We start from the raw sequence: 27,183 nt of genomic DNA on the forward strand, positions 1-27,183 counted from the left end.
TTGAGAACTTCTTTGGTTCAGCCTTCTACCTCTGCCATTCTTATCTTAGTTCAATGAATCATTTTTGTGCTGACTGCATTAACTTCACAAGAACTAGTCATGTGGTTTCACAGAGCTTTTCCAGCTTCAATTAAGATCAGAACAACATATTTCTCTCGTGCTTAAAGTTCATTGCAAATGTTGTAGTACACTTGAGTTTTAGAAATGCTCTCTCGAGTAGTTATTATTTTTTGGAAAGTTTATAGTAAATCATTCACATAACACTTAACATCCGTATCTATTGAATAATACTTTGTTATTTCATTGTTGTTTTAACTATCTTACATGTGGATGATTAAGTCTATTTACAGATATTCTGACAGACACGGCCTGGATAAATGCCTGTTTTTGAAAGGAGGTCCAAATAGTCTTAGTTTTTCATCCCAGTAAGATGCCCTTCATCTCTTAGTCTTTGCTATTCAAACATCAACTTGAGCTTCCAGCAGGAGATAATGAGATCATTAACTTTTTCTTAAGTTTGTATGTATAATAGAAATAGAATCAAGTAGATCTAGAATGATTTAAACTTTCCTCCTTTGTTTCAATCAACATGAGCTCTTGCAGGAGACTTAATTAAATAGAGAACTCATTTCCTTTAGACTTTTAAAATTCCCATATTCATCAGTAGCTCCCCTAGGGTCCCCAGGGTCGGGAGTGGTACTGAATGATCAAGCTCCAGAGTCAGGCCTGACTCAAGCCGAACACATTTCCTGATACTATCAGTTTCAGAGATACAACTTCCGGAAAGAATTTTGTGTGAAGAAAGCGTATCACCATCCAGTTGCTTTCAGCCTTATTGATAATGTAAAAATTTGGGGCTGGGTATAGGGGAGAGGATCTAGGTAACATCTTCTTTCAGTGTCTCTGTGAGTTGTGATACTCTGTGTACACTTGGATTCAGATTTTTACATTTAAAACTGGACAGAGAATCAGAACAATCTCATTTTACTGCAACGCTGCCATCAGTGGATAATATAGTCTTTGGAATTTAACTTTATCTTTCTGACCAAGTTTCTTCTCCGGGAGGAACAAAAATCTGATTGCATCATCCCTTGGTATATTATGGAGCATTATGTTTAAACTTATTGCATGAGCATTTTTGTTTCTTTTTTTTCCAATAAGACCATTTCAAGATGTGTTTGCTGTCCTGTAACAAATATCCTGTAATATTTGTGAAAAGCTCCCGCAGGCACTTGAATACACAGCATCTTCTCCAGAACAAACAGGGACTTTGCGTTACTTTTGATTTCCCCCCCGGTGCACCTCGGGGCGACCAAACGTGAGAGTAGAAGGCAGTTGAGAATGCCTTCTCCCCCAGCCTCCCGCTGCTCTTGTCTGAAATCGCTGTCGAGTGCTAGTTCTGTGACTTCTGTTTCCCTCTCCCCCTCTGCAGTCCTGTGACACTCATCAGCATGTGGCCAGAGCACTATGAGTGAGTATTCACAGCTCCGTCTGCAGGAGCCGGCACTCTGATCGGTGTCATTAGCAGGGGGGTGATTATGAAACTCGTGAACTAAGAGAATAGTCTACCTCCTGGGTAACAATCCTCATGGTTTGTTTGCATGGCAAATTCAGTGTTTAACCAAGCTAACATTCCTAATAGCAACATCTGTCAATATTGGGACATAAAACTGTTTCTTTGCTTTTTCTTTTATAGCCCCTCACAGTCTCCTCAGCTGTTTCATGATGACACCCATTCCAGAATAGAACAGTATGCCACACGGTAAGAGACTTTGATGGGAGCCCTCTGCTGCGCTGCCGCCCAGAACGTATCTATTTCTGTATGAATCCTGTAGCATTAACATGCCTTGATTTAAGGGATGTTTTGCGAGAGTCGTGATTCCATTATATTTGGAATCTGGGCTCTCATCTTTCCATGTTGCAGTTTGCACTTTACCAAATACCTGCTGTACATTCTGTGAAGAGTAAATCTCCATGGGATGTGATTATTGAGCTCATGAGAATCCAAACCCCATACAAAACAGGATTTAGATAGTGTAACCCAGTTTAATGAATGAGACTAGGAATTGAAAGTGTTCTCAGGAGATGGTGCACATGTGACTTACCATATGTAATTAAATTTATGCTAATGCTTTATTATAGAGGTTTATTTTAGAGTCCTTAAACAATATAAAGTATCGTCTGGTCTTGATGGCATGCATAAACTTTCATAAACGAAGGGTATAGTAACTATCTCTGGTGCTAGCAAGTAGCTAGGCCTAAAGAGGTTAGTTTAAGCATCATATAAATAGTAACATTCAAACTGGGTCTCAGCCAGACAGAATTTCTGGGAAAAGGCAGGCTTAGATTAATGGAAAAATGTACTCAAAAGCATTGAGCTGGGAAAGAACATGGCTTGTTTAAAGAACTGCAAATAAAGGAATGAGGAGTAAAGGAATAGAAGCTCAAGTCAGATAAAGAAGGCCCACTTGCTAAGGAGTGGGGCTATATCTTTAGTTAAAGGGGGGTCATGGAGAGTCTTTCGGCAGGAGAGGAGCATAATCAGATTTCTGAGAATGAAGACCAAACTGGAGGGTCTGGGAAATCAGTTAGGAGCCTAGGTCCCTTAGGAGTCTATATAACATGGTGAAAGATGGAGGCCGACAAGTCTAAAGACAGTGGTGGTAGAAAGGTAGCTCAAGATGAGGTATTATTTTAAATTTCCAATCTTGTTACGAGATTTGGACCTTTTCCTATTTTGTCAGAATCATGACAGTTTGAGAAAAACAGAGAATGGACCTCCAACTGACCATGCCCCGTGTGGCCACACTGTCTAACCTCTTTCTTTTCATTCTTCAGCCTGGCCCAGATGGAAAGGACTAATGGGTCTTTCCTCACTGATAGCAGCTCTACCACAGGAAGTGTGTAAGTAAAACACGAAATTAGCACTGCCTGGGAAGGCTAGTTTCTGTGTCCTGGCTGTCGGAAGTAATCTTCACTGATTGTGGCTCTGAATTTTGATCCCGATCAAAATTGATAAGTGTGGTTACAAAAATGTCTACATAGATTTTATGCTCTCAAGCCGTGATAACATAAGTTGGATATGTTTATTTATTTAGTTTCATATAAGTTAATGAAAAAATCCTGTATTTATCAACTAATCTGCCTCAGGAAGATCGGATTGTTTTATGTATAAATACAGGTATAGATATTCATTCCATTTGTCAGATACTTCTTGTTGATAATTAACGGATGCATTTCCGTAGAATAATGCCCTTCTGTAAAATCCTCTTTTGCTGACTCGCATTTTCTCCATCATCTCTGCCATTTAACAACTATGCCCCACACAAGTTTGGACATATAGTCCCCACTCTTCATTGAAAAATATTGTTTCTCTTGCCAATATTTTATTATCTTAGCAAGCAGGAAAAGCCTCATTGACTTTAGAAAAATACTTTCAGAAAAATTTTCTAGGCAAATATTTTATCTCTGATTATCCTACTATTGTGTGTAATATTGTTTAGGACCTTTCCCTTTTCTTCCCCCTCCTCGGAATTAACATTTTTTTTCATTTTGAATGATATCTAAAAGATTTCAATAGTGTCACATTTACTTGACTTAGGCAGGTTCATTGTTTGGATCTGGTGGGAAGCTGTAGGTAGCCAGGAAAGTTACAGAACATAACACTCAGATGTCTTATACTAAAAAAGGCCATGGAGAGAGCCAAATTGAAATACTTTAAGCACTCTAATACAGAATAGCTTCCTACCAATATTTTTAAAAGTATTTTACTATCATTAAGCTTATAAATAAAAATGTACGAGGTTTTTCCATTTTAAATTTCAAACATTAGCATGTTAATACTTTACAAGAATACAGTTGTGATTTGTGCATTATTATTCATGTACTATGAATATGAAACAATTCCCAAACCAAGATAATAGCATATTTATAATGCTTGTTTCATATTTAACTACTAGTATGTATTTTATATAAAGCAGTTAGATATCTGGAGTATCCCCTAAATCAACATAATTTCTACAAGGTTCATAAAGCCAAAGAATTAGATGAAATAAAAAAAATAGTAATAAAGACCAAAATAGTTAAAACCAAATTTAAATTCTTTAAAATGTGTTTGTCATGCCCTCTGAACAGAGTAAAGGTAATGTTCAAATTTAGTACATCCTATCTTCAAATTAAAATAAACACTCTTTTTAAATTTATTACTGATGTCTGAGAAAAAGAAAACAATAATCAGATGACTACAAGCTGAATACATTTTAATATACCATCATTAGACATATTAACTCATCCATCTGTCCAACAAATGTTTCTTATATACCCACCATGCAGTTATGTGCTAGGGCCAGTTTTGAGATCTGATGGGTACATTTTCAGGAAGTTTGTAGGCTGTTTGTTAAACAGAGCCATTATAGAAATTAATTTGTATACACTTACAATTAAATAAATTAGAGTCAAATGAAAATGAAGGTAATACTCAAAACTCATCATGCCTTAGTCTACCTCACTGTACTATTTCTGTGTTCTTGGGGTAATTAATTGTATTTGTCAGATGGTGTGCAACTGCGTGTCTTTTCCAGACTCTACATTCAGTAAAGTCATTAGTTTGAAATTGGCCTTGGTGAGAGTATTTAAACCGTAGAAATTGCAAAGGCTACAATTCAGTGCCTTTTTATTCATTAATTTTTTGGAAAGCTTGTTAAATGTTTATCAGCTTGCCACTGCCATCTACCCAGTACTGTAAAAGTCTATAGATGTAAATACTATCTTCATGAGTCTTATGGGTTAGAGGAGAGATGATTAAGTGTTTCTACAGAGGAAGAGCATGGGAAGGGCATTTTTGGTAGAGAGAATAATGACCCCCAAAAGAAGTCTACATCCTAATCCCTGAAATTTAAGAAGGTGTCACTTTATATAGCAAGATGGAACTTGCACATGTGATTAAGTTAAGGATCTTGAGATGGGGAGATTATCCTAGATTTGGGTGGACCCCATATAATCCCATGAGTCCTTATAAGAAGTGGGGAGAGTCAGTTAGAGAAGGATATCGCCATGAAAGAAAGAGGTCAGATACAGGGAGATTTCCAGATGCTACGCCACTGGCTTTAAAGGTAGAGGAATGGGGGCACCTGGGTGGCTCGGTCAGTTGAGCGTCTGACTTTGGCTCAGGTCGTGATCTCGCTGTCCATGAGTTTGAGCCCCGCGTCGGGCTCTGTGCTGACAGCTCAGAGCCTGGAGCCTGTTTCCGATTCTGTGTCTCCCTCTCTCTCTGCCCCTCCCCCACTCATGCTCTGTCTCTGTCTCTGTCTCTGTCTCTCTGCAAAAACAAAAATAAAACTTAAAAAAAGAAAAGAAAAAAATTTAAAGGTAGAGGAATGCAGGTGGCCTCTAGTTACTGGAAAAGGCAAGGAAACAAACTCTTCCTTAAATGTAATATTCAGTTAAGTTAACACTATAAGAACGTATCTATCAGCCACAAAAGTGAAATCTTTTTCCAGTTCCTGGTGCATTAGTATTTTCTTAGTGAATATGTTAGTAAATCTTATTTTGATCAGTCCGGGAAGCCCTTTGCCCTTTCACCATTTGAATTACTGAATATTCTGGGATTCTTTTCCTGCGACCGTGGCAGTGACTCCTCCATTTGAGTAAGATTGCGAACAAGGACACCGAGTCATTGAAGTCCTGTGCTGGATCTGGAATCCAGTGGTGTGACTTGGGGTGGTCCACCATCCCCACTTAAATGTGTAATATTTACTTATTTAAACATTTCCACGTAACCAGTACTATCGACTTGACAAAGTAAGTATTACACATGCTACAATAAGTACCTTTCCTCCCAGTGGATAGAGCCTTCCAATGAAGATGCCTACCTTCTTTGGGCTGAGAGCACTCCTCAGAATTTGTGACGGAAGGGTTAGGACCCAAGCCCCACTATTTGCTTCTCTGACTGTCCTTCTGTCTTTCCTATGTACCCTCATGTAGCATCTTGGATCACGGGATATTAGGAAGAAACGTTTGCTGCTCTCAACAGGATGCCGTCATGCTGTTCCTTCTTTGGTCCCAGTGTATTTGTTTCTTACAGGACCTTCCTGCAGTGGCAGGAAGTGTGTAGCACACCGTAACCCTGGCCTTTCCCTGGAAAATTCCTAAAGTCCAGCATCGACAGGGTCATGAAACAATCCTGAGATGATAGATGACAGTTTTCTGCACCACCTAACAGTGTCGCCAGCTTCTAAATGAGGGTTCGGTGGCTCCTCAAGGCAGCTCTTCTGTTTCATTCTTAGGTCTGTCCTGAGGCAGCCAGCATCAGAATCTTAGCAATTTTCATCGTTGGGAAAAACTAAAAGCTAACTCAGAGTGCCTTAAGCAAAAAAAAAAAAAAAAAAAAAAAAAGATGGTATTAGTTAGCAAATTTCTACAATACGTTTTGGAATGTTTCTCATTCTTGAATTCTCTACCTTTCCTCCAGGCCCTTTTGAGGGGAGGTTTCTGTTATTCCAGTCTAGGTCATAAAAATATTACTGGGTTTCCTTTGAATAACAACAGTGATGATACAAAACAACCACCATCTCTCCCTCCGTGCAGAGCGTATTGAGCCAGACGCTGCACTAAGCACTTTGCCATCTTCATTTATTTAATCCTCACAGAACCTTTTGAGATGCTACTCGTGTTTCTGTGACCACCATTTTACGGCTGAATAAACTGAGGCCCTAAGAGTTTAAGGAGCTTGCCCAGGGTTTCATAGTCAGTAATGGAGCTCAGGTGCAGGCAGCCTGGCTCCCAGCACAGGCACTCCCGACCACCCCTGACCAGCTCACTGTGCCGTGGGGGAGGGTTTCCCAGATGGGAGAACTGCGGTGGGGGGTGGGGGGCAGGTCAGGGCATCTTCATTCCCCCTGGGGGTCATCACATTCCTTGTCCTGCTCCTGCCCATTCTGCACGCACGCTTCTGCTTCACAGTCCAGACCTAACCAGGAGAGTTTGTAATTCAGCCCCTCCAAGAACCATCTCCTAAAGGTGCTTTGGGATGGTCTCAGCCATAGGTGATAAAAGAGATCCCTGTGCTTTGAGGTGCGCGTTTCGAGATTTGAACTTGGGATTGTAAGTTACCCAAGGTCCTTTGGTCATTTGTGTCTTGAAAAGCAGCCATCCTAACCTGTGGTTTGAGCCTTTTTCTGTCCCTCAAATTGGTCTGTGGAACCAATTCCCTGGCTCCCGACTGCGTTCATCTTCTGTGAAGCTGGTTAATGAGTTGTTGCACTCCCATGCATCTTGGACTTCTGCCTCCCCAGCCTACATGTTAATCAGTCTCCCAGCTCTTCCCCACATACACCCAATTCCCAGTGCTCCCTTTCCTCCTGAAAATCTGGCTCTGGATAATATAAAAGGACATTAATTTTGAGGACATTAATTTTGAGGAGGAGTTAAGCATCCATGAGTCAAACAGAAAACAGGACCTAAGATAGTCCTAGGGCATCTCAGTGGCAGGTACTGAAGGATAGATCCCAAGGCCATTGCCATCAGGGTGTCTCTCCCCCCATCTGCTGCCTGCCCTTGAGTGACACTGTTTTATGTGGAAAGATCTAACTTGGGAGGCTGGTGTGGTTCGCACTGGCATTGCTGTTTGCACCTCTGAAGCCTGGAATGGAATAACCCTTGAAAGGAGGGAAATTATTGTTATTTTTATTTATTTATGTCTTGCATTCTTTCAAAAGGTCATTGAATGAATCACACTTCTTTTGTCATCTGATATGTACTAATTTTGTAATCCAGATAGTATTTACTATGCACAACTTAAATATGGTATAAACAGAGTCCATTTGAGGGTATTTCAGCGGCGCAGATCTATATTTTTGCAACCTTTTCTATTTTAGCACTATTGACATTTAAAGGCCCTAGTCTGGTACCTCACGTACTATCTGTACTTAAAGGGTATGCTCTTGGTTTTTACTATATATAATTAAGAGCTTGAATGTATTTATTTTTATATTTAACTGTTAGGCCTAATCATCTGTGAAAAACACTTAAGGCTAAAATTATGTGTTATATATAAATTATTTTTTTTAAAGAAATTGCCTTAAACCCTTTTCAGATACCTTAATAAAAGAATGTAAAGATAGTGGTGATGATGATAATTACAATAATATGTTAAACCCTATCAACTTCCCAGAAGAAATGAAGCTAGGCCAATGTTTACAACAAACTATATCTCAGATCTAATTGTGACTTGTTTGTGTGTATATTTGTTTCACTGTGGATAGTCCCCAAATCCTTAAAGCAAAAATTTAGTTTGTGTTAATATTAAGCACTAAATATAGTCCCTGAGTCTGACGCTTACTGGCATGAATGTTCTAAGGGCATATATGGTGTGATGGTATTTTCTGAGAAGAGAGGACCTCCGTGCTAGGATTCAGTCATATCATAGACCCACCAGGTAGCTTACGGGACCCAAGTTTTCCTTTAGCGCTTCTTGTTCGTATTGTATATGTTTTTAACTTTAGTTTTAGTCCTTCGTTTCCTTTTAGGTGCTTGTTCATAGGAATCATAAAATTGTTTTTGGGGGGGCAGCAGGGATGGGGGTGTGCGCGTCTGGGTGGCTCAGTCGGTTAAGCATCCTGCTTCGGCTCAAGGTCATGATCTCACAGTTCGTGAGTTCGAGCCCTGCGTCGGGCTCTGTGCTGACAGCTCAGAGCCTGGAGCCTGTTTCAGATTCTGTGTCTCCCCCTCTCTCTGCCCCTCACCCGCTCATACTCTGTCTCTCTGTTTCTCTCTTAAAAAAAAATTTTTTTTTTAACCAACGTGAGAATCAGTTTACCTGTCATTGCAGTCCCTGAGATTAAGATCTGCTTTTGTTCTCTCTATTTTGCATTTTCCTTACTTGTGCTTTCTTTCTTCTGTTCTATGGACAAAGTGCTTTGCTGCACATTTGTGCTATCTGGCTGGTCACATCAATGCCTGGGTCAGGACTCTAGATATAGTTCCATAGTCTTTCGACATGGAATATTACAGAGAGTAGGAGGCTAAACCTTTTGCTTTTGTTTGCAAGATCTACTGTTTTGTTTTGATTTTTGGTTGATTGCTTCTGATGCTTTCTCTTTAAAATAGAGAAATTTCATGTTTCTCTTTTGTTATTATTTTTGGGGGTACTCAGACTTTTTAGTTTTTTTGTTCTCTTTTTCTTTTTAGCCTGAGAAATATTTACAAAATGTTCAGTTACTCTCTTACTTTGCTATGACTTTATTTTATCTCCACTATGTCTTTATACTTTGTATTTTTCCTCTCTGTATATGCTCTCTCACTATGGATTCTCTCTCCTGAACCAGATAAAGTGCCTCCAAACACTGATGGTGATAAGGATCATTGTGTTTAAGTTTGCCATCCTTAGCTACTTGGTGTCACAGGGTGTTGATGCATTAGCCTGATAGTCAACTTCTGTCCCTTCTGCCCCTTCTGCCCCTTCATGATACAGTTAGGCTTAGAGCATTGGCCATATTATTTCCCATGAGGAAGACACCTGCCCCTCAGACACATCCTTGCCACATTTCTGTCTGATTTAGCTACTTGGGCAGCCCAGGAGCTTTTAAATGCTGCTGCCCTACAGTGGTCCCATACCTGTCCCTCCTCTTATCCTCATCCTTCTAAAGTTAAGAACAAGCATGAGATTCTTCTAGAGGCACCTTTAGTTTTCAGCGATACCACATTTTCTCAGGAAAGGTAATCAAAGGGTGATGTCATAGCTTCTTTCAGTCTTTATCCCATCCATGTGCCTTATTTCCAGTTTCTTCTCCATATATAAATTTAGAGGGAGGGAGGGGTTTACCAACCAAGGAAGCAAACGAAATCAATCAGTAGTTCATCTGAACCTTGGCTTTGGCTGTTCTGCAGGCCTAACACTCATTTTTCTTTCATTTGCTTCATCATATCACTCTGATCTCAGTGCTCAGGACACAGCTTTTCTATGAGTTCGCTAACTCTCAGATGCAATTTCAAGTCCCCTTTTTACCACAGTAAACTGTGGTCACACAGGGTTGGATTTTCAAATCAGACTCAGAGGAATCAGAGATCTTACCTAGCATCAAGTGCTGCTCGTCAGCTGCAGGGCACAAGAAAGAGGTCCCAGACTGCCGCTGCTGCTCAGCAGACTCCTTCTGACTGCATTAGGGTGTGCTCTGACCCCAGTTCAACAGGTGAGGTCTCTAAGGGACATTTGCAGGCACGTCCCTATGACAGGCACTGGTTCTGTCATGAGACAGCTCCATTTTATACTCTAAGAGCTACTTACATGCTTTTCTGAAGCCCTATCCTATAAATCCATAGCTTCCAGGATTTGTTTATCAACACCATCAAAACACACCGGGTACAATCTGCTAAAGTATTCATTCTGTAGCTGGACCCTCCAGCTAGCGTTAGCCGTGAGGTCTGTCATTTTCACGAGTACAGAGAGATCAGACTGGATCTCCCCATAAAGGAAAGGAAGACCTTTCAGGCATGATGCTGAGCATTTACTTCTCAAGAATGTATCAATTTTGTCTTTTTTTTATGCTTCCGTTTCTGCCAATCATTAGATTCGACCACATGATTGATATGTCTAATTCATTAGACCAGTAGTTAGAAAAGGAGAATGTAAATAACTGTATGTCCTGGTTTAATGCAAAGTGATTGATGGTAATATCAAATAAAAATATGGCAGATATTTTATGAATATCTACCATGATCATTTTTGTTATGTTATTTAAATAAAAGAATATGAGGATTATATTTTTCCATTCTGTGGGTTACAAAGCATTACAAAATGACTTTCAACCAAATGCTAAAGACAGTGAAATCAACTCAGGCCTCAGTCCATTTGGGCTGCTATAACAGTAATACAGGCTGGGCAGCTTATAAACAACATTTATTTATCACAGTTTTGGAGACTGGAAAGTTCAAGATCAAGGTACTAGCAGATTTGGGGTCTTGTTAGAGCCTTCTTCCTGGTTCATAGATGGTCCTCTTCCCACTGTATCCTCAAATGGCAGAAGGGACGGGAGCTCTCTGGAGGGTCTTTTTAAGGGCGCTAATCCCATTCATGAGGCTCCACCCTCATGACCCAATTACCTCCCAAATGTCCCGCCTCCAAGTACCATCACACTGAGGCTTAAGTTTCCACATATGAATTTCGGGGATATACATTTAGTGTAGAGCAGTTTATTTTTGATTAAGTCTATTAATCTACTCTTTTGGCATTCGATTATCGATTTTGCCTAAAGTATCTCTTGTATTAACTAAGTAGTGTACCTTATTTGATACCTCTGCTGAGTAGAATATCTCTTCTGAGGTTTGTGATATGTACATGTTAGTCTAAGGCAAAGCATGAAATGTTGGTATGCGTAGTATACCTACCTTTTAGATAAATATCTTCCTAGAGTTTTTTTTAGTAATCTCCACACTCAACATGGGGCTTGAACTCACGACCCTGAGATCAAGAGTCACATGCTCCTCTGACTGAGCCAGCTAGGTGCCCCAAATATCTTCCTAGAGTTTCAAAGAGACATAGAGGAACATTGAGCTTTAGATCAAACTTGGCCCAGCAGCCATCCCGATCGTCATTGTTTCTACTTCACTTCCATCCAGACATGAGCCTTGGTGTGTGTGTGTGTGTGTGTGTGTGTGTGTGTGTGTGTGTGTGATTTGTCTCCCTAGGGAGGACGAGCATGCCCTCATCCAGCAGTACTGTCAGACGCTCGGAGGGGAGTCCCCGGTCAGCCAGCCCCAGAGCCCAGCTCAGATCCTGAAGTCGGTAGAAAGGGAAGAACGCGGAGAACTGGAGCGGATCATTTCCGACCTGGAGGAAGAACAGAGGTGTGTTCAACCTGGGAGAAGATTTGTTCCCCCTGGGCAAACTTCTAATGGGAGATTCCTTAATAATAACTTCAGTATGATCCCTACCCATTCTCTTTTCAGAAGTGGTTTCTAAGAAGTCAAGGTGGAGTCAAAATCTTATCGGGGATTAACAGACTGGGGCACTGGCTGCAGATTATGAACGTGAGGGTCCAGGGAACACTTGCTTAAAGCTATAGCTTTGTCCTTGCTTACTCATCTCACTGTTTAATGTTTCTGCCTGAGAAGAAGTCTCCTGAGCTCAATCTGAAGCTCGAGGGCAGTTTTGGAGAGAAAACCGTGCCCACAGTAGTAATTCCAGTTGTTCCTTTTCTGCACTAGAAACCTGCAGGTGGAATATGAGCAGCTGAAGGAGCAGCACCTGAGAAGGGGTCTCCCTGTCGGGTCACCTCCAGACTCTGTCGTGTCTCCTCACCACACATCTGAGGACTCAGAACTTATAGCAGAAGCAAAACTCCTCAGGCAGCACAAAGGTCGTCTGGAGGCCAGGATGCAGATTTTAGAAGATCACAATAAGCAGCTGGAGTCTCAGCTCCACCGCCTTCGACAGCTGCTGGAGCAGGTAGAGTGTGTGCACCTCGGTGGGGCTCCCGCGCCCCCTCCCAGCCCGTCTCTGTCCCGGAGCATGGTCCCAGCATCAGCAGAGGGGCTCACTTGCAGACTGTCACCTCCACACCTGATTAAGACTGGCTTAGGAATCCCTCTTCAGATGGAAGTATCACACCCTCCAACCGCTCAAAAAGTGGAGTTTCCCATTCTTTGGTAACACTGAAATCTGTCTCAGCTCTGAGTACTTTAAAAGGAAAGACCCTGTAACATACATCTGCATACATTACATGTGGGAAACTCTGTAGAGGTTAAGGGGAAGGAAGTGATCTGAACTGTTCAAGCTAAAGCCTTTCTTCCAGTGAGCTCTTTTCAAGAAATTAAGTAACAGATGTTTATTAATGTGCAGCTATCATTTCCTAACACTGGGCCATGTTTTATGGCAATTTGTATACTTTCTTGACGATAAGAAATAGAATTTACATTACGATGAATGCACACCTGTATGGCAAATACAAAATAATTATTATAAAGAAAGGCTGTCTCTTATTTTCTACTTTTAAATTTCCTTCCTTTCTTCCTTACTCCCCATGCCTGCCTGCCTTCTATCCTTCCTTCCTTCCTTCCTTCCTTCCTTCCTTCCTTCCTTCCTTCTTCCTCTCTTCTTTCCTGTGTTCTCTTTATCTCTACGTCCCTTCCATTTTTTTTCTCTCTCTCTTTCTTTGTGCTGGTCAGCACCTACCAAATCAATTTTATAGCTCATCAGTGGGTAATAGCCCACAATTTTGAAAAATACTGTCCTTTGAGATATAAAAGAGGCATCAGATGGAGTGTTTTGGTGCTTGCAGTCTTATTAGGGACCAAGACAAGATAGTACAAAATATAACAAGATAGTACTGCACATAGAGATACAATGCCATAGAGAATTAAGTACTTGATTACATCTAGCAGTTAAAGAATGGGAGTCATGCCACAGAACTAGCAATGAAGACGCCTTGGTAACAGGTGCATATTGGGTAGAATCCCCACAGATGAGGCTAGACTTTCTCTTTCTTGAAAAATCTATGACACCAACATTCATGTCATCTTTTGCCTTTTTCTCTGGACTGTAGAGTGTGGGGCCCCAGGCAGTGACTAGGCATGCCTTTCTGCAGAAGTGATTTATCCAAAGACAGAAACAACTTTTTCTCCAGTGATTTTCTCAAATTTCAGAAAACCACCTTGTCATAGTTGCTGTCAGTATCTTTTAACTTGTCAGAATCATTCAAAACAGTGTAATTTCTGCATTACCTACACAACAGGCCACAGATCACCCCTTTTGACCATATAGTTTTCTGTATGTCTGTCACTGTTTCGGAATTTATATTAGACTGTTTTGGGGAAGGCTTACTTTGGGCCTCCAAAGGGTGCCCCATTAGAAAACAGTAGTACCCCTAGAGTGCCCCAAAGCCTGGCTTTCTTTGAATCCTTTGGAATGTTTGAGTCCTCCTCCCTGCCAGTCACATACACTGGAAAAGCTACATATACTCTAGCAGTGTGAATTTGAAGTTTCCCCATGGTGGAAAGGATGAATTTTCTCTTGAAATCTCTGATTTAAAATATGAAGTATTATCATTAACCTAGTGCAGCGATGGAATCATTGCAGAAATGAAACAATCTTTATTTGCCAGAGCCTGTTGGAGAGCTAACGGCTCTTCTGCATACGCACACTCCGCACCCTCCCCCTGACTCTCACCACCCCATTAGACAGAGCTGCCTAATGGCTCATGTGCCTCCAGAATTGCACAGTAATGCTTTTAGAGATAGCTGATATCTAAATGGCTTTGTGTATCCCAGACTGTGGACCTCTTATCTCTTCTTAATGACTTAGCATGAATGCCAGAAGTAGATGGAAAATTTACCTGATAGTAAAAACTGGCAGAGCCTCCAGACTTCAACTAATATAAATCTAATGGAAAAGCCGCCATCAAGAATATTGTAATTTCTGCACTCCCTGGAAAATGAATCACGCTTTCTAATTTGACTATGTACTTGTCAATTTATCCATCACTATTTCAAAGCTTTGTGCAGAGTGCATTTACAAAGTGTTTTCTAGGTGTCAGATCCTGTTCTGATCTCAGAGGAAACACTAACTGAACACCCTCCTCACAAAATCCTTTAACACAGGCAATCGTTTCACCGCCTGTCCCCAGTTTACAAATAAAGAATCCACGGCACAGGAGCGCCTGGGTGGCTCAGTCAGTTGAGCATCCAACTCTTGATTTCAGCTCAGGTCAAAATCCCAGGGTCGTGGGATCGAGCCCCACATCAGTCTCTGCACTGAGCACAGAGCCTGCTTGGGATTCTCTCTCTGCTCCTCTCTCCAACTTGCATGCTCGCTCACTCTCTCTCTCTCTCTCAAAAGAAAGAAAGAAAGAAAAGAAAAAGAAAGAAAGAAAGAAAGAAAGAAAGAAAGAAAGAAAGAAAGAGGAAAAGAAAAGAATCCAAGGCATAGAAGGTTATAAAATTTGCTCAGGCAGGTACTGAGTGGTGGAGTTTGAATTCAAGCATGTGAATCCAAAATTGTGTTCTTAAGTCTCTAATACCACATTTAAATATTGATTTAAATAAACAAATGAGCTGATTTTGAAATTGGATAAATTTACTGTATGAGAAGCAGTGCTCGTTTTTTTTTACAGATGAATGAAACCTGTTTCTAGATTCACTTGGTTGACATAAAAATAATAGCACAATTGAGGGATGAAACTGACACTGAAAAATAAATCTTGCATTATAACCAACTGAGCTGTTCAAGGAGCCCAAACTGAAGGGACCAGACCACCCAGTATTCAGCTGAGATCGTAGTGAACCCACCAGACTGATGAAAACATGTGTTCTGAATGTCTGAGACCAAAGAACTCTACATGTCTCAGTTATCCATGGAAGTAAGAAACAGAAACATGTTATTTGAGTTCTTCCTCTGCCTTAACATCTGCATGTGATTGCAGCCGGAATCTGATTCCCGAATCAACGGTGTCTCCTCCTGGCCTTCACCTCAGCAGGCTGCACTGACCTACTCGCTGGATCCAGACCCTGGCCCACAGTTCCACCAAGCAGGTTGGTGTCCTTAAGACCCGGCCAACTCCCCCGCTCTGCTCTGCGCTTCGCCATTGGTTGGTTTTTCATTTTCAACTGTGTTCTTACTCCCCGGTACCTTAGAGCAGAAAGGAGTTTCATACTCTCTTCGTGCTCAGCTGCGTACAAAGACATTTTAACAAGACCAAAAAAGCAAACATTCCAGAATAAGAATCTATAATATATTTGCTTATATACTGTGTAGTAGTGGATTGAATTTTGGTGAAAGATGGAAAAAAGTACTCTTTTCATTTGGGGATGAGCAACAATTTAATTTTGGCTTTGCCTTCAGAGTGATTCTTTTTTTAAAGTAAATTTTCTGTCTTTAAAATTTATATTTATACGTATTCAGAAAATAATCCTAAAGTATATTATATACCAAGCATGGTTTTCTCTGCCCAGGTCTGGGAATGAATATTCTGCTTTTTCCATCCTCATCCCTATAGACATTGCCACCCCTCCTGCCCCTGTCTGAGGCCAAGGTCTCACCTAGCCTATTATTGGTCACAAAGGGGACTTGTCACCTCTGCTAGGAAAGCCTCTGTCAACCAGTATTCAGGAATGGCATTTTGTTATTGATGAAATTTAAGTTCTGAAATTCTACTGAGGACCATATATTTTCACCAAATTAATTTGTTTCTAAGATATATTTTGCTGCATTAATCAGAAGGAAACCTAAGGTATTAATATTATCTGAATTGTTTTAAAGAAGTGAATTATTTTGCTCTTGGTTATAGAATAAAAATCAAGGTAAAAAGTATCTTCAAAACTACCTCTAGATTTGTAGCAGCATAAGCTAGCCCATGCCAAAGTCTCCAAGAAGAAAGAAGGAAGGAAAAAGAAACTGGTAGAATATTTTTTATATGAAAAAACACTTGGAATGCAAACTAATGGAATTTCATCTAACAAATTGAAATAATATGACCACATTAACTTATTTTTCACTCATAAGTTTTCCCTTGGCACATGGAATCTTCCTACAGAGACATCTAATGCATTTTATTTATATGAAATTATATTACCAACAAATTGATACAAAAATGGTTTTAATATTATTTCCCAAAATTGTCCTTTTCATAGAGTCTTATTTTCATGTTGATATTTAGAGGCCAGGATTAGGGTTTTTCTCCCAATGTTGGGTTTTGGTGGAAAGCTGGATGTTCATTTCGGAACGTCTATTGTTTTGTTTCTCTGCTGCCCCAGCGGCGGAGGACCTGCTGGCCCCCCCCCACGACACCAGCACGGACCTCACGGAGTTTATGGAGCAGATCAACAGTACATTTCCATCTTGCTGCCGTGAGTATGAAAGACCCCAGCACTACCACTCCACCTTCCCTTCCATTTCTTCTTTCCTGCTTGGCGCCCTTTATCTTCTTTGGTAAGATAACAAAAGCCGCGATTAGAAACAGGATTGAATATGATTTGAAAATAAAGCAAACATTCCGTATGTCGACCAAGCAAATGAAGCTCAGCCTAGATACCATCGTGTCACTGGCTGTGGTGATGGTGCTGCTCTCTGAGAGGTTTCTGTTGTGCCTTCTGAAGGATAACATGAAGGCAAACCAAACAAGTTGCTTTGTAAGAAGAAGTTATCCTCTTCAGTGCAAACTGTAGTACGAAATGTGTTATTACTTCAAAAAAGAGCTTTTAGCACCCAACAAGGCATGAAAATGGTCCTTTCTGATGTAATTCGCTCTCTCTCTTTTTTTAAGATTTTATTTTTAAGTAATCCCTGCACCCAACATGGGGCCCAAACCTACAACCCCAAGATCAAGAGTCAAGCTCCACTGACTGAGCCAGTCAGGCACCCCCACTCTCTTTTCTTTGAGGTCATCAGATTCAGTTCTGGGAGGGGATTATTTTCAGATATTTTTTCTCTTTTGTTTTCTTTCTTCTGATTTCTCTTCTCATGGAATGAAACAGTCACTGCATAAAGGCCAAATAATTGAAGGCTTCACAGATTATGACCCTGTGACTTTTCCATATGAACAACCAAGAGCCAGAAAATAATCAAATGAAAGCAGTCCAACTCCCAGAGGAAATTACATAATGTTCTTATTTATTGATTTTTCCCCCCAAACTTTTTAAATTCATTCTCGTCATCTCAAGGTTTCTACTGAGCTCTCACTTGGGCGGTTTCAAAGGGAAGCTGTGCACTTGAATGCATGCTAACTACTTAATGCCGCAATTTATCTTAAATAATCTTTTAAAGAAACTTGAATATGTTATTTATAACTTTTAGGGTGATTTCCACTCAAGTTGATTTTTAAATCTAGGCAGCCATCGAAGTAAGATGTTAGTATGTATGTATACCACTGTAGATATTAGATATATGTTATATATGGTAGTACATATATAAAACTGCTTCTCATCTCTCCCCTTTTCATCCTGTCCTCAGCAAATACCATCCTAAATGATGAAAAAAGGCATCACCAGGAAGGTAGTTAAGTAAGATATACTGACTTCATTAAAAAATATGCTTCAACTTCTACAATTCTGCAGTTTATAAAAATGCCATCATTAGCAGGGAGTGGAAATAGCTCTTTGAAATACAGTCTTCCCTGAATTTTCAGAAGTATTTTCCTAAAGGACATAGTACAGAATTCTATAAGCACATAAATATATTTATATTTGGGAATGTGTCATTTTCCAGTTATTATCTGTGTTATAGTTCTCAATGTTTCTTGAATTGTATTTATTATACGTCAGTCCCTACACTCCCCCAAAAACATGTGCCCATGTGTGCAAATGTGTATGTGCACATACACACACATACACGTGCACACATACTTTTTTGGCCTTCTGGAATCTCACAAAGGCTTCAGAGGGTCACTTGAAGCCCCTACACTATCAGATTGTTGCCTGTTTTCTAGGTGCTGTAACAGCCACAGTAGATGAGCAGATCAAATCTTTTATATTAAGGTTGAATTTTCTAGAGATTTTTATTCTGAGTTGTATGTTATTTAATGGCTAGATAAAACCTCATCTTAGTCACTATAAAAGACAGAATTTCAAGATTAAATTTCTAAATGAAATTACTTTTTAGTTCAGCTTAAATCCAAATACATTAATAATTAGCTAGGAACAAATTCTGCAAATCAAAGCCTATTTATAAGTTTGCATTTAAATGTCATGATGGACATGTTCAATTTAAAAGTCAGTTGGCAGTGAGTTAGGATGGGAAATATGTTTAATCAAATGCTTTACAGTGTCTATAGATGTATAATTTCCACATTAAACTTTTTAAATATTTATTTATTTTGAGAGAGAGAGACAGAGTGAATTGGGTAGGAGCAGAGAGAGAGAGGGAGAGAGAGAATCCCAAGCAGACTCCACATTGTCAGTGCTGAGCTGACATGGGGCTCAATTTCATGAACCATGAGATCTTGACGGGAACCAAAATCAAGGTCTGAAGCTTAACCGATTGAGCCACCCAGGTGCCCCTAAATTTTTTATATTAAAAATTCATGGTGTTTTTTTTTTTTTTAACAGTTTGTCACAAAGCAATTACTCTTAAATATTTTTCATAGTATATTCTTATATGTAAATGTTATAAAAGTCTAATCTGGCATATTTTAGAAGAGAATATAATTAAATGTAAATAATCATAATTATAAGGCAAAATGAATAAAAAAAGAAATGAGTATGCTGCTTCGGAGTGTGTCTCCTTCTCTTTCTCTGTCCCTCCCCCCCTCACTCTCTGTCTCTGTCACTCGAAAGGGAATAAATGTTAAAAAAAAATTTTTTTTTTTTACTTTCCAAGATAGGGACAGCTTTCCCTTAAAAAAAAGGCTTATTTATTTATAAAATTGATACATAGTTTTAAAAATTGTGTCTAAAGTTATTAAACCTTTTAAAAATTGTTGCAGAAAAGATATAGTACCTGACTTAGACTTTGTGCCCAGTACATGTTTCTGAATTGAATGAATGCATGAATAAGTACATTTTCTAACAGGAAGGTTTAGTTGGTAAAGTTTCCCAAGATAGTATACAGAAGGTTTGCAGGGTTCATTTGCTTTCTTGCCTCTTTTAAGTTGCTCAGCTAGCAATATTTTAATAAACTTTTGCATTCCCAAAGCTTCCTGACCACCCTTGGAGGATTTCTCTAAGCAAATCGGATTGGCACTCTCCCAATGCCAAACCAATCCCGTGAGCCCCTGTTACTAATGAGAGCTTTAAAACTGCTTGTCACCAGCATACAATGAATTGATCTGCATGTTAATCTTGACTTTTGATCCTTTGTGGATTAACAATTAGCATGGTCACAAGTGAATTTACACTCCGGGCAGTCCTGGAATTAAAATGAAACTATAATCATAAATCCTAATTGCATGAATTGCCTACTTAAACATGACATTTTTGTGTGTGTACCTATACATTGTTGTGCATAACACTTTAGAATTTCTCTGTCTCAAATTAATATACCTGTTATTCCTGATAGCATCCTTGAATTATGGCCTTTTAAAGTCTTCGTTTAATTATTTACATTAAGTTTCAGAGCAGAGAGGAAGGCATTTTCATCTTTTCCTGGCAAGGCATTAATGAAGGGAATTTGTGTTGTCTATTAACTAATGTACATATTAAAATTTTCACTAACTGCTATAAGTGGGGTTTTTTTTAATGTAAAATCCTCGCCGTGTTTTCATTTATGTCATCCATATATAGAGGATACTAGTCCTGAGGATTTGGGGCCGATAGACCAACAAATGCTTTTAAAATTATTTTTTATCTACAGGCATATTTTCACAGTGAGTTGCCTGTGATTATTAAACTTGAATGGCATTCATCACAAACTCAAAACCTACTAAAATGCAAACATTTCCTGGTTTCTTTTAAAAATATACGGGCGCAGTTTGTTCAGGGGAGTACCGTAGCCTTTTATTTGATAAGAATCTATAGGGCTCATGATGCTGATTTGGAGCAACGTGGCTTCAGTTTTGGTTTGGGTTTAGCTGTGCGTTACGAGTAAGAGAAGTATAGTAAGAGAAGCGTGTATAATAAGAGAAGTGTAAGTGTGTGTGGTGTCCTTGATATTTGTGCAACAGAGGGCTCCCTCAGCGTAGCTCAGTGGGAAGGATGCCCACTCATGTTTTCCTGCTATGACCTATGCATCTGGCAGGACTAGGCTGGCTGGATTTTAGCCTAATTCGTTCCCTCCAGGCATCATAAAGTTGCCCTTCTCGTTCACTCTGATTTTCTCACAAAGCCCCCACTATGTGGTCGTGGATGTCTTTTTTTTTCCCCTTCAGCACAAAAAGATAAGAGATGGAAGGAATGCAACATGCTAGATGATGAGGGACGGTTCTTATTTGACCAGATGTCCCCATCACCGGGGGTGCAGAATATCCTCTGACCCGCCTGCCCGTGTCCGCCCTCACAATGTCCCCTGGGGCATCCACACTTTTGTAACCAGGAAGGAATTCGAGCTGCTCAGCAGCAAGGGCGAATCAGACCCCATATAACGACTTATCCAGTGCTCTCAGCTGGGCCCCAACAAGGCACAGTGATTAGCCCAAGTATCTAAAGACTGTGGGAATTTGGCCAGCCCTTTGAGGCAAGCACATTGCCACCAGCTTCCTGGACCCCTGGGGCGAGCGTGAGCCAAGGGGGGGCAGAAACTGAACACTCGTGCCCCTTCACTTTCCGAATCACCTGCTGGTCAGAATTTGTACTAGTTAGCAAAATATGCAAACTTGCTCTGTTCGGATACATAAATCAAATACATGGCGTGATTTCAAGAGGAAATTTTGAATTTTTTTTCAAAACAAGTTATTTGCTGAATGCTTCGGTATGGACTTATCTGAGAGAGCCAGCATATATTTTGCATATTTTGGTAGAATTTTTATATCTTATAGGACATAGGATATGAGAAACTAGGGAAAAGAAACTAGTCTTTGTTAAAGCATCTAGCCAGAAAGAGAGAGAGAGAGAGAGAGAGTGAGTGGAAGGGAAGAAGGAACCAAAACTTGTTTCTTATTTTCTTATTAGCACCCATTTAACAGCTGGGAGCCATACACTCCACACTTTTGCGTGCTGAGAGGGGGAACCAGCAAAGCAACCCTAGCTCCTTCAATTGATTTCTTTTGTTTTCTCTTTCAGCCAATCTCCCCAGCAAACCACAGGTAAGCGTTAATGGGTTGATTGGCTCAGGTGTTGTCGATTACAACCTGGAGTAAGCAGATTAGCTGCTTTTGATTTCAGTGCAGATTTTATTCCCCATGTAATTTAGTAAACTTGCTTGACGTTTAAATGTTAGTTAATTCTGTACAACAGTTTGTCAGTCTGGGGAGAGGGAACCCTTCCCAAGCCAGTTCTTCCAGATGCCCAAAATACCAAGTGCCTGATCCTTTGTGTTCTAACAGCTTTTTAAGGGCCGCAAATACGCTATGCAAAGTTACCCTGGGTCGATTTGGCTGACCACTGTTCTCCCGGATATGTACTTACGGTCGCTATCACAGAACATTAACTTAAAGCAGTGACTGCAACGGTACACAATGTGGTTTTGTTACTTTGAGAGGGAAAACATTTTGATTCTTCATTTAAAAATTTGCCGAGGTTGGGGAGGGGAAAATTTGCTGAGAAATGTTGGCAGCTTTGGCTTTATACCTTTCAGTGTTTTCCTTATCAGGTGCTTTTAGTACTAATGAGCCACAAGACCATAGTAAATCTTTGGAGAACATGTTCTTTCATGAACTTGTTTATTAATCTTTAATATTCTGACTGTGTTATTATCTTGATGGCAAGAGGGGCTGGGGTCTTAAGGAGAAGCACAGACGGTTGGTCTTTAGGACCTGGAGGGAAGAAAAGGAAATCTCAAGCCAATTAGCAGGTGTGATGTGAGAGGTCAGGAGATGGAAGGACTTCATCTCCATGAAGAATCATCTTCCGATTGCTTGTGTTGTCTTAGTGAATCAGAAGCCAGGGCTTCAGCAGAGAGTGAGGACAGGAGGAGGTGTCAGAGGTGTGAGGAGAGACTGGAGGATGTGCCATAGCTGCTTGGAGATCGGGAAATAACAGACAGGGAAATAGTGTGACTGCAAGGCAACATTGAACATGACTTACGGTGCCTTCCTTGGAACGGCCGGCCTGCAAAGGCTGTGTGTTGTCTCCTGGCCGCCACGTTCAGGTTCATAAGCACAGGCACCAGAGTCGGGCTGAGTGTTGCATTTAACCAGAGTTGAAGTTTTGGTTTGGCCAAGAGAGTACAACACTTCAAGGGAAGAGGCAAAGGTATGATGATGATTGAACAAAGTATCCAAGCTTGTAGGGAAAGAAGTGATGATATGTTAGGTGCAGGAGACAGAAAAAAAAAAGGGGGGTAGGAGCAATGGATTGTGGTAGCAAAGGGTGGATGGAGTTGGGGTCCTAATGGAAGTAAGTGGGAACGTAAGGTGGTTGTCAGAGGCAGGATGATTGAGATTGGAAGTGTTGGAGGGGGTGAGGTATTGGTGATGGTCCATTTGGAACTTTGAGTGAGTGACAAGAGGGGAGGACACATTCCCTGGAGGAGAGGAGTTCAAGGAACCGAGAGGCCAGATTTTTGGAAGAGTCATCTATGTGGGCAGTGAAATCACTAGGATTTAAACATAGTTTTAACACGATGACAGTGAGCCATTCTTCAAGAAGTAAGGGAACATGACCCAAGGGGTCAGAAGATGACTACAGAGTGTGTGGTATAGTCTAATGGCATGGGATTCAAAGTTGGGTGGAGAGAGCGAGAGAAAAGGGCCTGAAAAAACACAACGTGGACCTAGAAAGGACGTATCCAATACATGAAGAGTGTGGGAGATAGAAAACAGTCATATGTGAGACGGTTGTGGAGGAACCTGTGTCTTCGGGGGAGATCCAGATATTGATGTGTTCAGAGAAGAATTGACGGGCATGGGTTTTAATGATGATGGATCCAACCGTACGACCTTCCCTTCAAAACATTGATGCCACTCCCTTGAGTGTGACCTGGATGTATATCCTCTCTTGCCTACGTGTACTGGCCCTGGTCCGTTAACTGGCACCACTGCATACCCTTCAACTGTGATTCATGTCTTGCGTGCCCCTTGTCTGGCCCCCAGCTTGGGTCGGAGACCGGTTGGAATTGTCGAGGATACCCCCTCAGCCACAGACCTCCCACAGTCCCCCAGGGAAAGATGGAGTGCTTGCACCAGCTGAATTCACTCATCTTTGGTACCTCCAGCAAGAAGAAGCCGAGTGCTCTCTATTTTCACTTGGTTTCCAGCCTGGGCAAGAGAAAAGTCTTCCAAACTTCCTCTACACTGGCTGCAATGATAAAAAGCAGACTAGATGCCTTCGGGATGAAAGAGAAAGACCTCATCCCAGGGAGCAAAAGTCACATGGAAGTAAAGGGTCCCCTTTGAACACAGCCAAAGGGGCTGTGGATAGTTGTCAAAGAAGTACTTTTATTTCTCAGAAGAGTTGACAGGTCTCTGCTACCTGTGATGTTCTGTGTAAATGTTGTTCTGACAGCACTGTTTCCCTTCCCACAGGCAATGTGAAGTATTCATCTAGCCAGTCAACATTTCCTGACTTAACAGTGTTGCCCTTTTCAGCAAATGCCAATTCCGAGTTCCATTTAATCAGAAGCTCCGTGGCTCCTTGAAACATGCTGTTGAGCGCTGACTGTGTGTTCTACTGAAGGAGTAAAACACTGACTATCCAAAGAGAAAGGATATTTTGTTTTTATAATAATCATATATTATTGGGGTTTTTTTTGTTCTTCCCTTTCTATGCAACTGTAAATTAATGAACAGAGTGGTATTTGGAAATGGTATTACATTTGTCACTGATTTGTATACTGTATACAGCATTGGGAAAGTGGGTGGGGGCTTTCTAAGATGATACCTTCTTGTTATTAACCATAACAAAAATTGCATAAGAATTAGAAAACAGTGTTACATTTTTACATTCCTTTATATTAACCTTGTACAATAACTTCGTTTATTTCTTCCGCTCTTTTACCATTATGTTTTGGTTATTTATAATTCACCAGCCACATGACCACATAGATTTCCTGTATTCATTTCCATGATTTGGCCAAATTAATAAGTCATATATTTCAATTAAATATTTATGTATATGAATTAGGCTACATCTCTTACATACCACTTAACTTTATTTGACATCATACTTAGTGACCACTTGGATAACCACAGTAAAAGTCCTGTGGGCCTAACTGGCATTCCTACTGGGATTTGTTTCCAGCATTTTATTTCCCCGCTCCATGTAATAAGTAGATCTTGATTTCTTTATTTATTTCATGTCCCGGTATATATGATAGAGGAGACTTAGAACAGCATTATAATAATCTCAAAGATCATTTTTACCAAAGGTTGCCCATTGAAGCATATTCTCATTTGGACACAGAAAGAGAACATGGGATAACATTTCCTTAGTTGCTAAGTCTTGATTTTCATCATTAAATACACAACAGACCTTTACTTAATCGTGCTACCAGAACACATCTTTGTCTCGAATTCCCTTTGAAGAGAATTTTATTTTGTTTATGTATACTCAAGCCATTTGTAATTCTTGAAACTCCCAGTTCTTTTCTTCCTGACAGCAGACAAATTCAATGCCTGTTTCATTTTACCTTTTGGATGAATGATTACATCTTTTATTACTTTTCATTTGATAAGTATATTTGGAAAGGATGTTTATCAAAAGCCCGTGTCACTGCTTCCATAGAGGAATAAAATTATGCCTAGATGGTGGTACCCCTGCCTTTGAGTCAATGCTGTTAGGTATTTGGTTTGGCTTCTGATTTAACATTTAACTGATTCAGTTGAAACGTGTTATGTAATTACCAAATGTAGAGAAACCAAAAAAGAAAGAAAGAAAGAAAGAAAGAAAGAAAGAAAGAAAGAAAGAGAAAGAAAGAGAAAATCACGTGTTTTGATTCAAGCGTATGTGCATTTAAAACATCAGGACATTTTAACTTTGGGTTCTCTTGAACTGGGATTTGGCCAGAAGGAGGCTTAAAGTTAGAAATTGCTATTCTTTTAGAATAGGTTGGGTGGGTTGGGGGGCAAGGGTGTCTATTTGCAGCATAGATATTTTGAGAAGAAAATTGTTTTATATAAGAGGAAAGCCATGACCACCTTTCTACCTCAGATGCATCTTCATCCATTGTGTTGGAAATAGCTTTATGCCGCTGCAGTCTGCAAAATCTAGAGCTTTTATCAGGCCACATCAAACCCAAGAAAAGCACCTATTTAAAGAAAAAAACTTTCCCTGAACTCTGAACGACAAGTTGTAGATTTGGTGTCTTCCTTGTTCTTACTTTGAAAAGTTACGTATTAATTTTTTTCTGCTTGTAATTGTGTGCAACATGTCTTCTATCTGCTATTAAGGAAAAGCTACATAAAACACTACATTGTAACCTTCTAAGTAATAATAAATAAAAAAATATATATATATATCACAGTAACAACAAGGGGAAATAAGTATGTAGTTCTTTTGAAATATGTGGTAAAGAACTAATCATAGACTATCATCTAATCTGGTTACATGTTGTATTTTTCATCCTGAATAAAAGTAATTTTAACACAAGATGACTTTGATATTCTTCAGCTGTGTTCATTGAGAGACTGAGCTTTGAGTGTACATTTATGAAAATAAAATACGAAAAGAGCCTGTATAATGATAAAGCTATTATTTTCTTCTATTTTCTCTCCTACACAACGAATGCATTCTTCCTCTTGTTCTACTGTCTTTCTGTGTGTCTCTCTCTTCTCTCTTATTTATATAATTCTCAGTTTCCTTTACAGATAGAAAGCTTATAGATAGGGAAAAATAATGTTGGGTGTTAAAAACATACACACAAAGCCTATCAGGCTTTTGTTTTAATAACTTGGATGCTGTTGTATTTACTTGATTCCTCTTCCAAATCCACTTAGCCGCATGCCCTTAAATAATGTGCTTTTTATATATGCACTGGGTTTTAACCATTCTGGTAGTATGTTTAATCCATTCCTGAAGCCATCCTGTGGGAAATAGTGTTGAGAATTGTATTACTTGATTCTAAAAGTAAAAGCTACCTATGAAATAGAAAAATCCCCAAACATGTAATTTGTTAGAATAAAACAGATACATTCTAAGGAACATGCATTGTAAGCATCCTGTTTACCCCAAAGTAATAGTCACATTAAGCATTCCTAAGGAAACAATTGTTAAGTTCTAGTAACCTGTTGAGTAGGTAATTGGAAAGGGAAGTGGGAACACAAAACAAAGTATTGTTTTTACACTAAGCCTTTAGCTTGTTATTTCTGTCTATCCTTGAGATTATATGTACATTTTTTTAAGCTTATTTATTTATTTTGAGAGGGAGGGAGGGAATCCCAAGCAGGCTTTGCGCCTGATGTGAGGCTCAAACTCATGAACCATGAGATCATGACCTGAGCCAAAACCAAGAGTCAGACGCTTAACCGACTGAGCCACCCATGTGCCCGTGTACATTTTTAAAGAATGTAGTTTGCCCTTGGATTTCTCCCTGCCGCCCCCATTCAACTGTTTCAGTCAACCAACTATTTCAGTGGCGTTTCTAAATTCATTAGTTGAAACTTTAATGCAAACACAGTAAAACACCACTAACACCACACTACCCAGCACTCTAAATAGGATCCAAATACT

At 39.9% G+C, this 27,183-nt stretch overlaps 1 protein-coding gene across 9 annotated transcripts in view; it reads left to right on the forward strand.

Moving 5' to 3' along the window:
• The window catches only part of UTRN (utrophin), a 582,930-nt gene extending 556,827 nt beyond the window's left edge, over window positions 1-26,103 (forward strand). For 7 of the 9 annotated variants that reach the window (XM_042940000.1, XM_042940001.1, XM_042939999.1 and 4 more), the window contains 9 exons: window positions 1,433-1,471; window positions 1,697-1,762; window positions 2,839-2,904; window positions 11,683-11,841; window positions 12,202-12,442; window positions 15,414-15,522; window positions 16,744-16,836; window positions 21,640-21,662; window positions 24,042-26,103. In XM_042940000.1, the coding sequence (XP_042795934.1) occupies window positions 1,433-1,471; window positions 1,697-1,762; window positions 2,839-2,904; window positions 11,683-11,841; window positions 12,202-12,442; window positions 15,414-15,522; window positions 16,744-16,836; window positions 21,640-21,662; window positions 24,042-24,050 (805 nt within the window). In that variant the 3' untranslated portion in view covers window positions 24,051-26,103. The remainder of the gene's footprint in view (window positions 1-1,432; window positions 1,472-1,696; window positions 1,763-2,838; window positions 2,905-11,682; window positions 11,842-12,201; window positions 12,443-15,413; window positions 15,523-16,743; window positions 16,837-21,639; window positions 21,663-24,041) is intronic. The other 2 variants (XM_042940003.1, XM_042940006.1) reach the window with 1 other exon arrangement.
• Window positions 26,104-27,183: the final 1,080 nt, after the last annotated feature.

This window comes from Panthera leo, chromosome B2, assembly GCF_018350215.1.
Source record: "Panthera leo isolate Ple1 chromosome B2, P.leo_Ple1_pat1.1, whole genome shotgun sequence".
NCBI classification, from domain to species: Eukaryota; Metazoa; Chordata; class Mammalia; order Carnivora; family Felidae; genus Panthera; species Panthera leo.